The sequence below is a fragment of the Sebastes umbrosus genome, chromosome 19 (genome assembly GCF_015220745.1).
Source record: "Sebastes umbrosus isolate fSebUmb1 chromosome 19, fSebUmb1.pri, whole genome shotgun sequence".
Lineage (NCBI taxonomy): Eukaryota > Metazoa > Chordata > Actinopteri > Perciformes > Sebastidae > Sebastes > Sebastes umbrosus.
In genome coordinates this window covers 6,176,021-6,187,970 of record NC_051287.1, presented here as the reverse complement: position 1 = coordinate 6,187,970, position 11,950 = coordinate 6,176,021, and the positions used below count along the sequence as shown (strand labels likewise).

The window sequence follows — 11,950 nt, the reverse complement described above, 5'->3', positions numbered from 1 at the left end:
TGATGTTAAACTGATGTTTTGTCTGGGTGCTTTGAGTATCACTACCTCAATTATGGATATTTTCTCAGCTTGATGCAATATACACAAAAATTTGTTTTCCCAAAATTGAAGGTAAAGTTTACTTATAGATATTATATTCTAGTTTAATCATCCACATAAACAGTTCATAAACAATAAAAAGTTCTTATTATATGATAAAAACAATAATGTCCCAGTCCCTCAAGTTGTGCATTTAGGACTACTGATTGTCCCATGAATATCCACCCTATCCACCGTAATGGCTAGATATGCTTCAATCTGTTCAAGAATAATTATTTCCATAACCTTGGACAAAATGCATCAAATTAAAACTGGCCTATTGTAAGCTTTGTCCAATTTGTTGCCTTTTTTTTGTAGTGAATAATTGTCAAATGTTTTGGGACCCTACATCGCTCTATGTTACTTATGGAGCAGTAATATCTGCCAAATCTCTGAGAAACCAGGCTGTTGTCTAAGCCAGTGGCTTAAAAGTTAAGGAGCCATTTGAATCCCACGTAGACAATAATAACTCAGTCTTTCATTATAAAACCAGGAGCATAATGAGGAGGTTGCTCTACCAGATCAACTGTGATAAAATAAATGAATTGGATGTAAAATACTACAGGATCTTTTTTTTAACTTGATTACTAATGCACTATTCATGTTGAATACCCACTGTACATCACCAAGTACAAGAGACCAAAACTATTTTGCTGCACAAAATGTGACATAGAAATTCATATGTTTTTGTTACTGAAAGGTTTATCCTGAATATCACTATCCGCAATAATTGTAAAACCAACTAATTTGTTTCCATGATCATGAGAAGAGAAGAGAACATGAGGGAGCTGCATCAAAAATAGTCACATTGTCTTTTGGCATGACAGGTAGCCTGATTGTTCTTGTAGGGCCATCATATTTCATGTTGTCTGCATCACCTTTTGTAAAAGGCCCACCAGCGCAACACTTCCGTGACAACGCTGTTGGTCGGGGCGGCGTTATCAGTTGTAACCGCCGTACGAGCGCAGTGCAGAGTGGCGGCCGTGAGCTAGCCAGTGGGGCACGCTCACATGCACTAACATACACAGAGGGAGAGCGACTTCATTCTCTGCTCAGGTAGACTCTTACTCCTCTATATCTTTACATAGCACATAGTTGTTTGCTGCTATATTAATGCTCTGGATATCGTATAGAGCACCTTTGAGACCCAAAACAATCCGTTGAGAAAGAGATCAGACAGAAACTTGTGCATGGTAGAGGAGAAGGAGCCACATCTCCCAGACTGGTCTGCGGTAACATAAACCGTTTCTTAAAAAAAAACTAAAAACTAAAAAAGACAACGAAATGCTGCCGTTAACAGTTACACCTTCGCCGTTTCCCATATGAAGTGGCTGGGGTGCAGGCCTCCAGTATTGGGGAGCGGGTCTTTCTTTACGCAACCTTGACTTGTGGTGGGATTCCCCCCGGCTTATTGCTGGGACATCTGCCGGAAGGAGGCCAGCCACAGTGGGGATGTGCAGCCTGATGTCAGGTTCTGTGCTGCAGCAGCACGAAGCCACAGGGCATGTCTCCACTCAACCGCTGGCCAGGGCCTCAACAGTCTGTTCACACACTCGCACACACACCTTCTACTTCTATTATGTCCTCACGATAACCCTGACCCTACCGTCAGCACACTGCATGTCTAACTTCAGCCCGACAGGAGCCTGATTCTACCCTGAACACTAAATCCTGATCACAGAGTGAAGCTGTAGCCTCGCTGATGTCCCCCACACAGGTAGACTGGAGATTGGCTTTACCACTCACCAACATAATTCATAATGAACCCCAAACTAAAAGGAAAAAAATAAGCTACTTTAAATTTGTCACCAATTTAATTAAGGTGTACTATTAAAATGTGGATAACTGTGGATGGATTTCAAACAGTCCCTCCCCTTCCGGTGGACCTCATTGGACCTTATTTAGGGGCAAAAAATATGAACGGCAGTCAACGGAGAGAGACAAATATTTTTTTAATCCCATTTGAACTACGCCATGAATCACACATATGATGTTTGTCAATTTAAAAGATACATTTTCAAGTCAAGAAAGTCTCAGTTTGTTGTAGGTTTATCATTTAGTTTTGTGTGAAACCGCTCAGTGAACTAGCTACATCTCTCGTCTCGCACAACATACGTCACCAACACTAGCTAGCTCCTCTGGAGTCATTGTGTTATTAAAAGGTACAACTGAACGTGGATTTGTACCACAGATTCCTAATCCAGCGGACACTCACGGGGCAGGATATGTTTTTTGTCTACCAAAAATAATAATAAAGGTATACGTCATTTATTTCAGAATGATATGATGTTGTCAATTACTGGAACAACCTTGTAAAAGTCCTCAAGTGGAAGAACATCTGGACTTTACCCTATAAGCATCTTTTGACAAACAAAATAAGAGAAGTATCTTTTAAAATCCTTCACAGATATTATCCAGCAAGTCATTATCTTGTTAAGTTTAAACAGGACATCAATGTAAACTGTTCATTCTGTGATGTACTCCCAGAAACTCTTCTTCATCTATTCTGGCACTGTGACCATAGCAACAGGCTGTGGATGGACTTGAGTAGAATCATTATTGATAATATTGACCCTGATTTTATTCTATGTCTAGAGAATGTTTTGTTTGGTTTCCATAAAGGTAACAGTAAAATCAAAGAACATGATATTATTAATCTAATTATTCTCTTAGCTAAATTTCATATACATAAATCAAAATTTAGTAAATCTAAACCTTAATTTTTTGTATTTGAACATGAAACCAAACAATACATTAAATTGATTCTCTCCTGTTAAACAAAAAAGCTGTTAAGACGGTAACTTTATGCACCTCCTTTAATATATTTATCTAAATGTTTATTTTCCCTGGCTTTGTACTTGTAAGCTGTTTATCCCCTGGCATCTGTTATTTTGTCTTGTTGTTCCTTTTACAGTTTTGCACGTCTTTGTAATTGAACCTGTATGACCAGTTTGTGAAATAAAGGCAATAACAAAAAAAACAATGTAGCTAGCTAGCTATGTTCCACACACAAATGAACCGTTATCTTACCTGATGTGTTTTATTCAGCAACTCCTGGTGTTTTTATCAGCCAGGAAGAGACAGAACAAGTCAGACCAGTTGCTAATGTGAGTTCATCCCGGTAGGAAACACACAAACATCGTAGCTTCAGAGAGAGAGACGTTACTCGGCCCTCTACCGTTGCTATGATACGTCAACGTGGGCGCCATATTGGACCGGGCAAGACTGGCCTGTAACTATACAAGTGAACAGGGAGCTGCTGTTTTTCTGGATAAAAAGCGCTATAATGTCTACATTTCTCAACTGATTTCAATGAATCGTTATTATATTAAAGGGTTTAGGATCTATGTGGAATAGGTAAATAAAGTTTTGTCTCCAGTTACTTAGAATCTTGATAGTTAAGCCATAATCGCTGCTAGACGCTCAGGAGAAGAACATGAACGGAATTACTTATGCGATAGAAAATAATTCATATATCATACGGAATTGTTAAAACTCATGTTTATCATGAGTTTTAACATGATAAACACGGCTTATTTTCCTTGTTTAAGGTTGTAGAGAGGTCCCTGTATAATATAATATAATATAATATAACATAATGTACAATGAAATGTCTTCCTCAGTTTTAGCAATCATGCTTTCAATCTATAGGCTACCCCTAACTGCTACTGCAATTACTATTATGTACTTACTAATGAGAGCAATCAGAATTGCGTTGACAGACATTTCAGTCATTCTTCTTGTTTGGATTTAGAACTGCTTCAATATTCAATCAAAATCAATACTAAAAAAAAATTACATTATACAATTATTATACCTATAGATTTTATTTCCCAATGTCACTATAGAGCTTTCTAGCCCATATCTAGCAATGCATGCACAGTGTTCAGTTTCTATTAGCTTCTACCTGTACTTGACTTACTGCATGCAAGGGATTCAAATCACCATTTATGAACAATATGTCCCAACATAATGTATCTCAGCCAGACAGCATAGAACTGCAAGTGGACGGATTATTATTAGGTCATTATGTGCACTCAAAACAATACAAATGTAGTATGGGAAGAAACATTTCAGTGTGACAGAAGTTTTATTTACAACTGTGTGATATCGTAATGCCCTCAGACTCACTTCACTCACTAAAATAACATTAAATCATCTCCACTGTGGCTCATTCATTCATCAACAGTTTCATAAAAGCAGTTAAAGTATGGTGGGGGGCTCTGTAGAAAAGATATCTTTAAAAAATGAATATCAATATGGGAAAAAAATTCAAGGTCCACTTACACCCTTTTCCAGGGCTTTCAACCAAATTGAATGCTCTATATCAGCAGATGAAGTTCTCGCAGTACCAACTGAACAAGCACCACCCACTGATAAATGTGAGATGTGGTTGAAAGCTCTTGGCAGATCTAGTAAGAGGACCAAGAGTTAATACCTTTTTCCAAAGTTGAGAACAAACTTTGATGCTCAAAAACATGCATTTTTGCAATATGTTGATATAATTTATATAATGTACTTTTAAGGGCATTTCTGAACAGTTTTTGATGTCGGTCACTCTGAGCAATAGCAGCGTTGTTTATTTTCTGTTGGTCAGTTAACCAATCAAATTAAACATTTCTAACCAACTCGCTAAGTAGTACACACTGGGCCAATGTGTCGGTACAGTCACACAACTGTGAAGCACTGCCTTGTTCACACTCCATGACTTTAGCCCTGATTTTCCACTCGCCGACAAATCCGCATTGGTTACGCGCTCACAAATCGGCGCTCGAGGGTTGTGTGTGAACTGCTTCACTCACATTCCACTTATCTAGCATGCTAAATATCTGGACCTGTCTGGGAGTCTGTCGGGGAGCTACAGCCAATGAGAGCGTGAGACACGGGTTGAGGGGAAACCTGGCAGAGAGGTCGCCTGTAACAACAGGAACTTACAGTATGTGTAGCGTTTGCAACACGGACCAAAGTTGTTGTTGCACCTAGGGATGTTTGCACGAATAAACATAACTGATCTACATATGGGAAACGGTAAAGACGTATGGGGAAGAGATCTTGTAGTATGAAAACCACAACAATTACAAGACAGCTAGTTGTGTACAGCAATCTGAAGACTTTGAAAGTCATGTAGTGTGAACTTGGCTTAAAGCTGCAGTGGGTAGAAATGGAGCAAATATGATTAAAAAAAGTTATTTTTATAAAATATATCCTGACAGTAGTGCATGAGACAGGTAATCTGAAAGAAATCATGTGTCTCTGTGTCCTCCGGTGCTCCTAATCTGCATCTGCAAGATTTCACAGACCGGAGGAATATAACCAATCAGAGCCGAGCTGTAGTCTGCCGCTATGAGCCGAAGAAAGAAAGAGAAAACCCAGTCTGTTTTATGATTTCATGCAGACACCTCTGGTGTTATTCAGCGTTGTGAACACAGTGGTACATTTCTACCTAAGTAAAAAAAAAGCAATAAACCCTCTGATGCATCATTCATGTGAGGCAATCACAGAAATGTCTATGGCTCTTGGATAGGTTCATTTAATCAAGGAGGTTAGTGACCAACTGTTATCATACTGCAAAGAGCAATAACCATTTGAGGCAATTCATCTTTTAGATTTTAAGTTAGTTAAGTTTTAAATATTGGAAGCCAATGATTGGTTAGTTGACACACCCAGCAAGTGCTTTACACGTGAACATTGAAGTCACTGGCAAAAAACACCAGCCAGGAGCGGCCGTAATGTCCTGCGGTCAAACGGACGTCCTCTGGGTGCTGTACAGGTTAATGTGTCGTCGTGTACAGTTTCACCCAGAAAGATGTTGGAAGCAGTGGAGTAGCAGGAGAGCTGAAGGCAGAAGGAGTGTGGCTTCACTCCCCCTTGAAGTGAGGACGTCTCTTCTCCTTGAACGCAGCCAAACCCTCCAATCGATCTTTAGTTGGTATCACCTGAAAAACAACACAAATGTTTCGGTACAAAAAAAGATGCACCTCTTTATCTGAAGCCAATTTAAGTCCCTGCGCTGATGTGTTTCTAATATTTTGTCCATTCATTATATATTGATGAGGGTAACGCAACTCTCCGTACAATACAATACAAATGTGGTTGTATCCACATGTTTGAATGCACTAATTGTAAGATGCTTTGGATAAAAGCGTCAGCTAAATAAATGTAATGTAAATTGTGTGACTACAAGGCTAACGGCGGGGGTAACCATCTGGAAATATGTGAACACTCACAAGACTCTTCACATTCTGCCGACATGTCATGAATGCAGCACAAGTTTTAGCTAGGCTGACCTAATAATCTGCCAACCAAATAATTATCCCGTACAGCAGGGGAAATAACTGTTTCATTACTCACCTGGGCATAGCATGCTTCCTCAATTGCCAGACCTGTAGCTAAATCGACCTGAAAGAGAAAATGACATCTCTCAGTGAAAGTTCACACTGCAGCTGAAAATGTCTAATTTTCTTTTCATGCCAATCAGTCGTGACGCTTTCTAATTAACCACCATGAGATTTACTGTATGCTGCTGCATGTTACACGACAGATACCCAGCCTGAAAGCAACTGGATTTAAATGCTCCAATAAGATTTTTTTTAGCAATGCCATCTTTAATCTTGAGCCAAGGCAATCGCAAAATACCGTAAAAGCAGTCCTGCACTGACATCTTACACTTACCTCTATCCCCTGGTTGATCGCCAGTTTCGCCATCCTCACTGCAATTGGACCCTGTGGAGCCAAAAACCAAAGAGTGACTGCCATTTTACTGCAATTATTCAATGCCTATGAAATGACATTCATCACGATTTTGTATAATCTCCTTAATAAAGAGATCTGCTTGTCAGTGAATCGGTCTCATTACCTGAGGGTTGATCTCACGGGCGAGCTCCAGAGCCCGCAGGTAGGCAGCATCTCCGCTCTCATTCTGCTCCACAGAGTGATTGGCGATACCCAGGCGACACGCCTCCGTTCCATCCACCACCCGGGCAGCAAAGATGAGCTCCTTAGCCATGGAAACGCTAATTGCCCTGGGGAGACGCTGTGTACCACCTGCACAGAAGTGAGAAGTTATGAGAAACCAGGATGGGACATGGCCTCGACCACATCTGGACACAACCTAAAGATTTTCACTGGAAATTATGAAAAACAAAAAAAAAGGATCCAGCCTTACCTCCTCCAGGAATGATTGCAAGTCTGGCCTCAACTAGTCCCATTTTCGCAGTATCAGCTAGAGAGATCAAAGAGTAGTGTTACTACTTACACATACTACTACCACCACCACTACTACGAGTATAGATGTATTATACGATACAGTCCACTGAGTCTCACAGGCAATTCTGATGTCACAAGCAAGGGCCATTTCCAAGCCTCCTCCTAAGGCAGCTCCATCAATTGCAGCAATTGTTGGTACCGGAAGGTTACCTGCAACAGAAAAGTAAAATCTTACTACTACTAATATCAATGTAGTAGTAGTATACTTGAAAGTGTACTACTTCAGTACTTCTTTGGACTAAATTGGCCAACTTTTTAGTTAATAAAAGTATACTTTTAAGTGTTTTTGCCGATAGTGTCTGGCCTTAATGAAAGTGTTAATGAAAAATTTATATTTTCTTTCACTTTTTCAAAGTAATGAAAACAAAATTACATGAGTTCTGCGATTCAAAAAACTTTACAACATTATTATTAAATAAGAATGTGAGGCATCGCTGTGTAGAAAACATTCAAATCAATTAATCTACAATGAATTCGTGAACGGTCTCTGAATTTAATCCTTCTTTACAGTCTTTACCCAGCTCTGTGATGAGTCCTCTTGCTTTGGACACAAACGGTCCCACTTCACTCGGGTGCATCTTGGCCCTCTCCTTCAGATCTGCACCTGCACAGAGAGACAAAGCATCGGCATCAAGCCAGAGGTTTGTGGCTTCCTGAAACATGAAGCAGAGGAGTGTGTAGTGTTGGTCCGTCACTCAGAGCTTTGGTATCTGCCAGATCAGGCTTTCAAGATCTCAATATGAAATATTATACACAGAATTATGCATGAAGATTGGATTGGCAAAATGTCTACAACTGAAGAACGAGAAGCGAAATGGAAAGACGTTCCAAACAGCGAATTCAAAAAGTCAAAAATCTCTCCAATGCAATAAACAAATAGAGTACCTGCACAGAAGATCCCTGGAACCAAACTGCATATAATGACACTGCGCACTTTGTTATTCTTCTTGATGTCCTCCACAGCCTCAATCATCTGAAAAACATTTTTATTCCAAAGTAAAAATTAAATTTCTCACCATGTCTTTATGATTTAAATGTGAAAATCACTTTGTATTAAAAAACTAAAAATAATAGCATGATAAACTGGAGCATATTTCAAGAGTGCTGAGTGCTTGGAGCCAGTTAAGAGGTACAGGAACTTTATTGATCCCAAATTGGGAAATTATTGTGTTACAGCAGCAGGTTATCCAAGCAATGCACAGGAACAGTACATAATAAATATATACACTATAAATATACCCAACTACTACAACTAGCCACAATAACCCACTATATACATTAGCAAAAGTGTGCAAGTTACAATGTTTTGTTCTTTAATAAGAAATATTTGAGGTAGTTAATGTGCAAATGTGACCGGTCACAATCTCAGAAATTGAGACGAAAACAAATGAACACAATGTACAAATGCATAATCCACCGTGAACTTTAGCCTACATGCAGCCCACAGAAGCACAATAACAACTGTACTTGTGCAACCGATTGTTGGCTTAATCTAAGTAGATATGTTAAAGTGAATACAAGGTAAATATAGCAATACGTACCATTTTTACCAGATTTTTGCTTATGGAATTTTTTGCTTTTGCTCGATTTATCCCCATAACAACGATCCCTGAAAGACAGAGTTACATCATGCTGATTAACAACGGCATAATGAAGACATAACATAACACCATGATGTTACAACTGAAGCATCTTCTACCAAGATCACATATGAAAACTGAAATGTTGTGTCCCATTTCCATACTACATGCAGCAGACTAAAGTATAGCAGATGTTAATAAGCTGCACTAGGGCTGCACAATTACGGTCAAAATGATAATCATGATTATAACCTCCGCCAAGGCTGAATGAGGTTATGTTTTCACCGGCGTTGGTTTGTTGGTTTATCTGTTTGCAGGATTACTCCAAACGTACGCAATGAATTTGAATGACATTTTTTGGAGGGGTGGGGTGTGGCACAATGAACAAATCATTAGATTTTGGTGGCGATCCGGATTCGGGATTTTTTTTAATAACTCCGCTCAGCCTGTGCATTAACACCACAGGCTTTAAGCAACGTACATGAAACCTGCCTTGGCGGAGGTCGGTGCCTTCCGAGTGCACTTCTAGTATTGATCTATATTGAGGTACAATTATTCATTGATTTTAGGGACAAAATATTTTTGTTGCACTTATATATATATATATACACACACACACAACATTTATTTATTACTTTGTACCCCTATAAGCAGCTATAACCCCATAATTGATATCTTCAACTGTGCAATACTGACTTAACAGTGCAATAATCTGGTTTACTCCGGCATTAATACTGCATTTATTTACTTACAGTACATTTAAACTAATATTCTTATTTATTAACAATATTCTTGAATTTTTATAAATGCAAGCATTTACATTATTTGCATATAGATCCTATTTTTTGCATTATTGTTTGCACTGTTGTTATATATATTTATTATTTATATTTTCTTATGATTTCCTCTATTTATATTCTGATATTTGTTTGTTTTGTATTGATACCCTCCACTTTAAAGAAGGATGCTTCACTGAGCTGTGAGGGTGTAGGAAACATGGTATGAACCGGATTGGAACTGGTCCAGCCTGTGCACCATTGCATAGTCAACTTCCGTTTGCAGGAATGCGAACTAACGGGACTTCCGGTTTGACAATAACAACCACTTTTCCATCAACAAAAACATTTTAATTATCACACTGACACCTGAGCGGGACTCACCTTTGTCCTCTCCGTCCAGGTACCTGACCCGCAGGTCCTCCTTGTTGGAGTCCGAACTGTAGTGTCTCGTCACGGCTGCGGGACCGTTCAGCTGAGACAGAGGAGACACCTGACCGAGGACAGCATACTGTCTCCTGCAGGTGTCTCGGCTCGCTGCCTGCACGCGGAAGGCTTGCAACAGGACTCTGCGTCCAGCTTGCACCGCCATGACTGACTGAGTGAGGACGCCGGAGCCGCAGTGTGTTCTTTGACTTTCAACTTTGAACCTAGTCACGTGTTTGTATCACGTGACTTATTTGCAGGCTGTGCAGGACGAATATTAAAAAGGCCGCGTTCCAATCCGGTTCCTACCACGTCTCCTACACCCTTCCACTGTAGTCCCACTCACAGCTCAGTGAAGCACCCTTCTTTAAAGTGGAGGGTAGAAATACAGAATCAGAAATACTTTATTGATCCCCGGGTGGAAGTTGAGTTACGTCTTGCTCCCGTTCTTGGATATAAATAAGAAATATGTATATCAATAATGCTAATAATAAATCTGCTGAAAAATAGGTTCTATGTAAATAATATAAATGCATGCATAAATAAAAATGCAAGACTAGTGTAAATAAATAATATTAGTTTAAACTATTTTTACACTTAAAGTACACTTAAAATATAAACTAAAAAGTAGTCCCAAGAAGTACTGAAGTAGTACACTTTCTAGTATACTACTAGTACATTGAAATTAGTATACTTACTACATAAAGTATAGGCTACTTATACTTATACTTATAAATATACTTCATAAAATAAACTAGACTACTTTTTCGTAAGGGGATATATATATTCCTTTAATGACAGATGTTAGGACCTGGACACTTTTATTTTTCTACATTTACTGCAGTCAGAAGCATTCATTTAAATCATAAGTACATAAAAAGTAAACTGAAATCATACTCTCCTATTTTAAGTTGATACCAATAACACACTTGAACAAACTTCTTTTTTGGTAAGGGTCCCACTGTGATGGGGAAATGACGAGACTTTTTTTGTAGAAATTATGTGTACTTGGGTAATCTAAGACAAACAAACAAAAGAAATTGACAGAAAAAGACATAATTGATACAGTGACAAGACCTTTATTGTAAACAAAAACTCACCATTACAATAAATCTTGAGAAAAGTGTTCAAATACAGTTTGCTGGAATTCAGGCTGCTGGGTGAATAGAGTTATTATCACCACCACCGCCATCATCATCATCATCATCATCTAGATATTCCAAACTTTTGACAGCAACTGCACACCATTATTTTGAAATGAACTAGGGATTCATTCATCAGATGGTTATCACAATTCTCCAGCCAGTGTCACACACACACACATTCTCAGGTAACCAGCAGCGTGAAAGGTTTAAGCCTAAATAATCAACAAAAATCCACTAAAAGACAAAAGAGAAGCGATGGCTATTTGGCAAACAGTGAAGCAAGTGCAGCAGCAGCAATTTAAAAGATAAGCTAAACTTAGATTAAAGCCAAAATCTGTAACTTTTAAAACTAGAGCAGAGACAGTGGAGAAGCGTGTGGTGAGGTGAGTTGTTTCAACTCACTGTCACTGAGTGCAACATGTCCAAGAAGTATACAGTATTGTTTACTGAAGTGTTGAAGCAGCGTTAACATAGTCAACCAGGACGATACAGAAAAGAAGTGCTGTATTTTTTCCTGAAAGAACTGTAATATTTGATATTAATTATAGGGAAAATAAGTGTCCTTAAAGAAATACTTCTAAATTCATGTAAATATGAGGTAACACTTCATTTTACAGGTCCGCAAATGTCCTGGTAATTAGCTGATAATTAGCAAGTAACTTATTTGAAATTTCTTTGG

General features: G+C 38.7%; 1 protein-coding gene across 1 annotated transcript; it reads right to left on the bottom strand.

Annotated features, from left to right (window-relative positions):
- Positions 1 to 4,149: 4,149 nt before the first annotated feature.
- auh (AU RNA binding protein/enoyl-CoA hydratase) lies at positions 4,150 to 10,364 on the bottom strand. The gene is made up of 10 exons (XM_037753152.1): positions 10,085 to 10,364; positions 8,886 to 8,953; positions 8,230 to 8,317; positions 7,862 to 7,948; positions 7,402 to 7,494; positions 7,244 to 7,300; positions 6,935 to 7,122; positions 6,751 to 6,801; positions 6,430 to 6,477; positions 4,150 to 6,014 (listed from the first exon to the last, which is right to left on the bottom strand). The coding sequence occupies exons 1-10, from the start codon at positions 10,290 to 10,292 to the stop codon at positions 5,937 to 5,939; spliced, it is 966 nt and encodes a 321-aa protein (XP_037609080.1). The 5' UTR covers positions 10,293 to 10,364; the 3' UTR covers positions 4,150 to 5,936.
- Positions 10,365 to 11,950: the final 1,586 nt, after the last annotated feature.

Excerpts from the sequence above, each read along its gene's own strand:
- auh (XM_037753152.1), bottom strand. The coding sequence starts at position 10,292 with ATGGCGGTGCAAGCTGGACGCAGAGTCCTGTTGCAAGCCTTCCGCGTG. Across the intron at positions 7,495-7,861 it reads AGGACTCATCACAGAGCTGG|GTAACCTTCCGGTACCAACA; the intron begins GTAAAGACTGTA and ends TTTCTGTTGCAG. Across the intron at positions 7,123-7,243 it reads TGCAATCATTCCTGGAGGAG|GTGGTACACAGCGTCTCCCC; the intron begins GTAAGGCTGGAT and ends ACTTCTGTGCAG.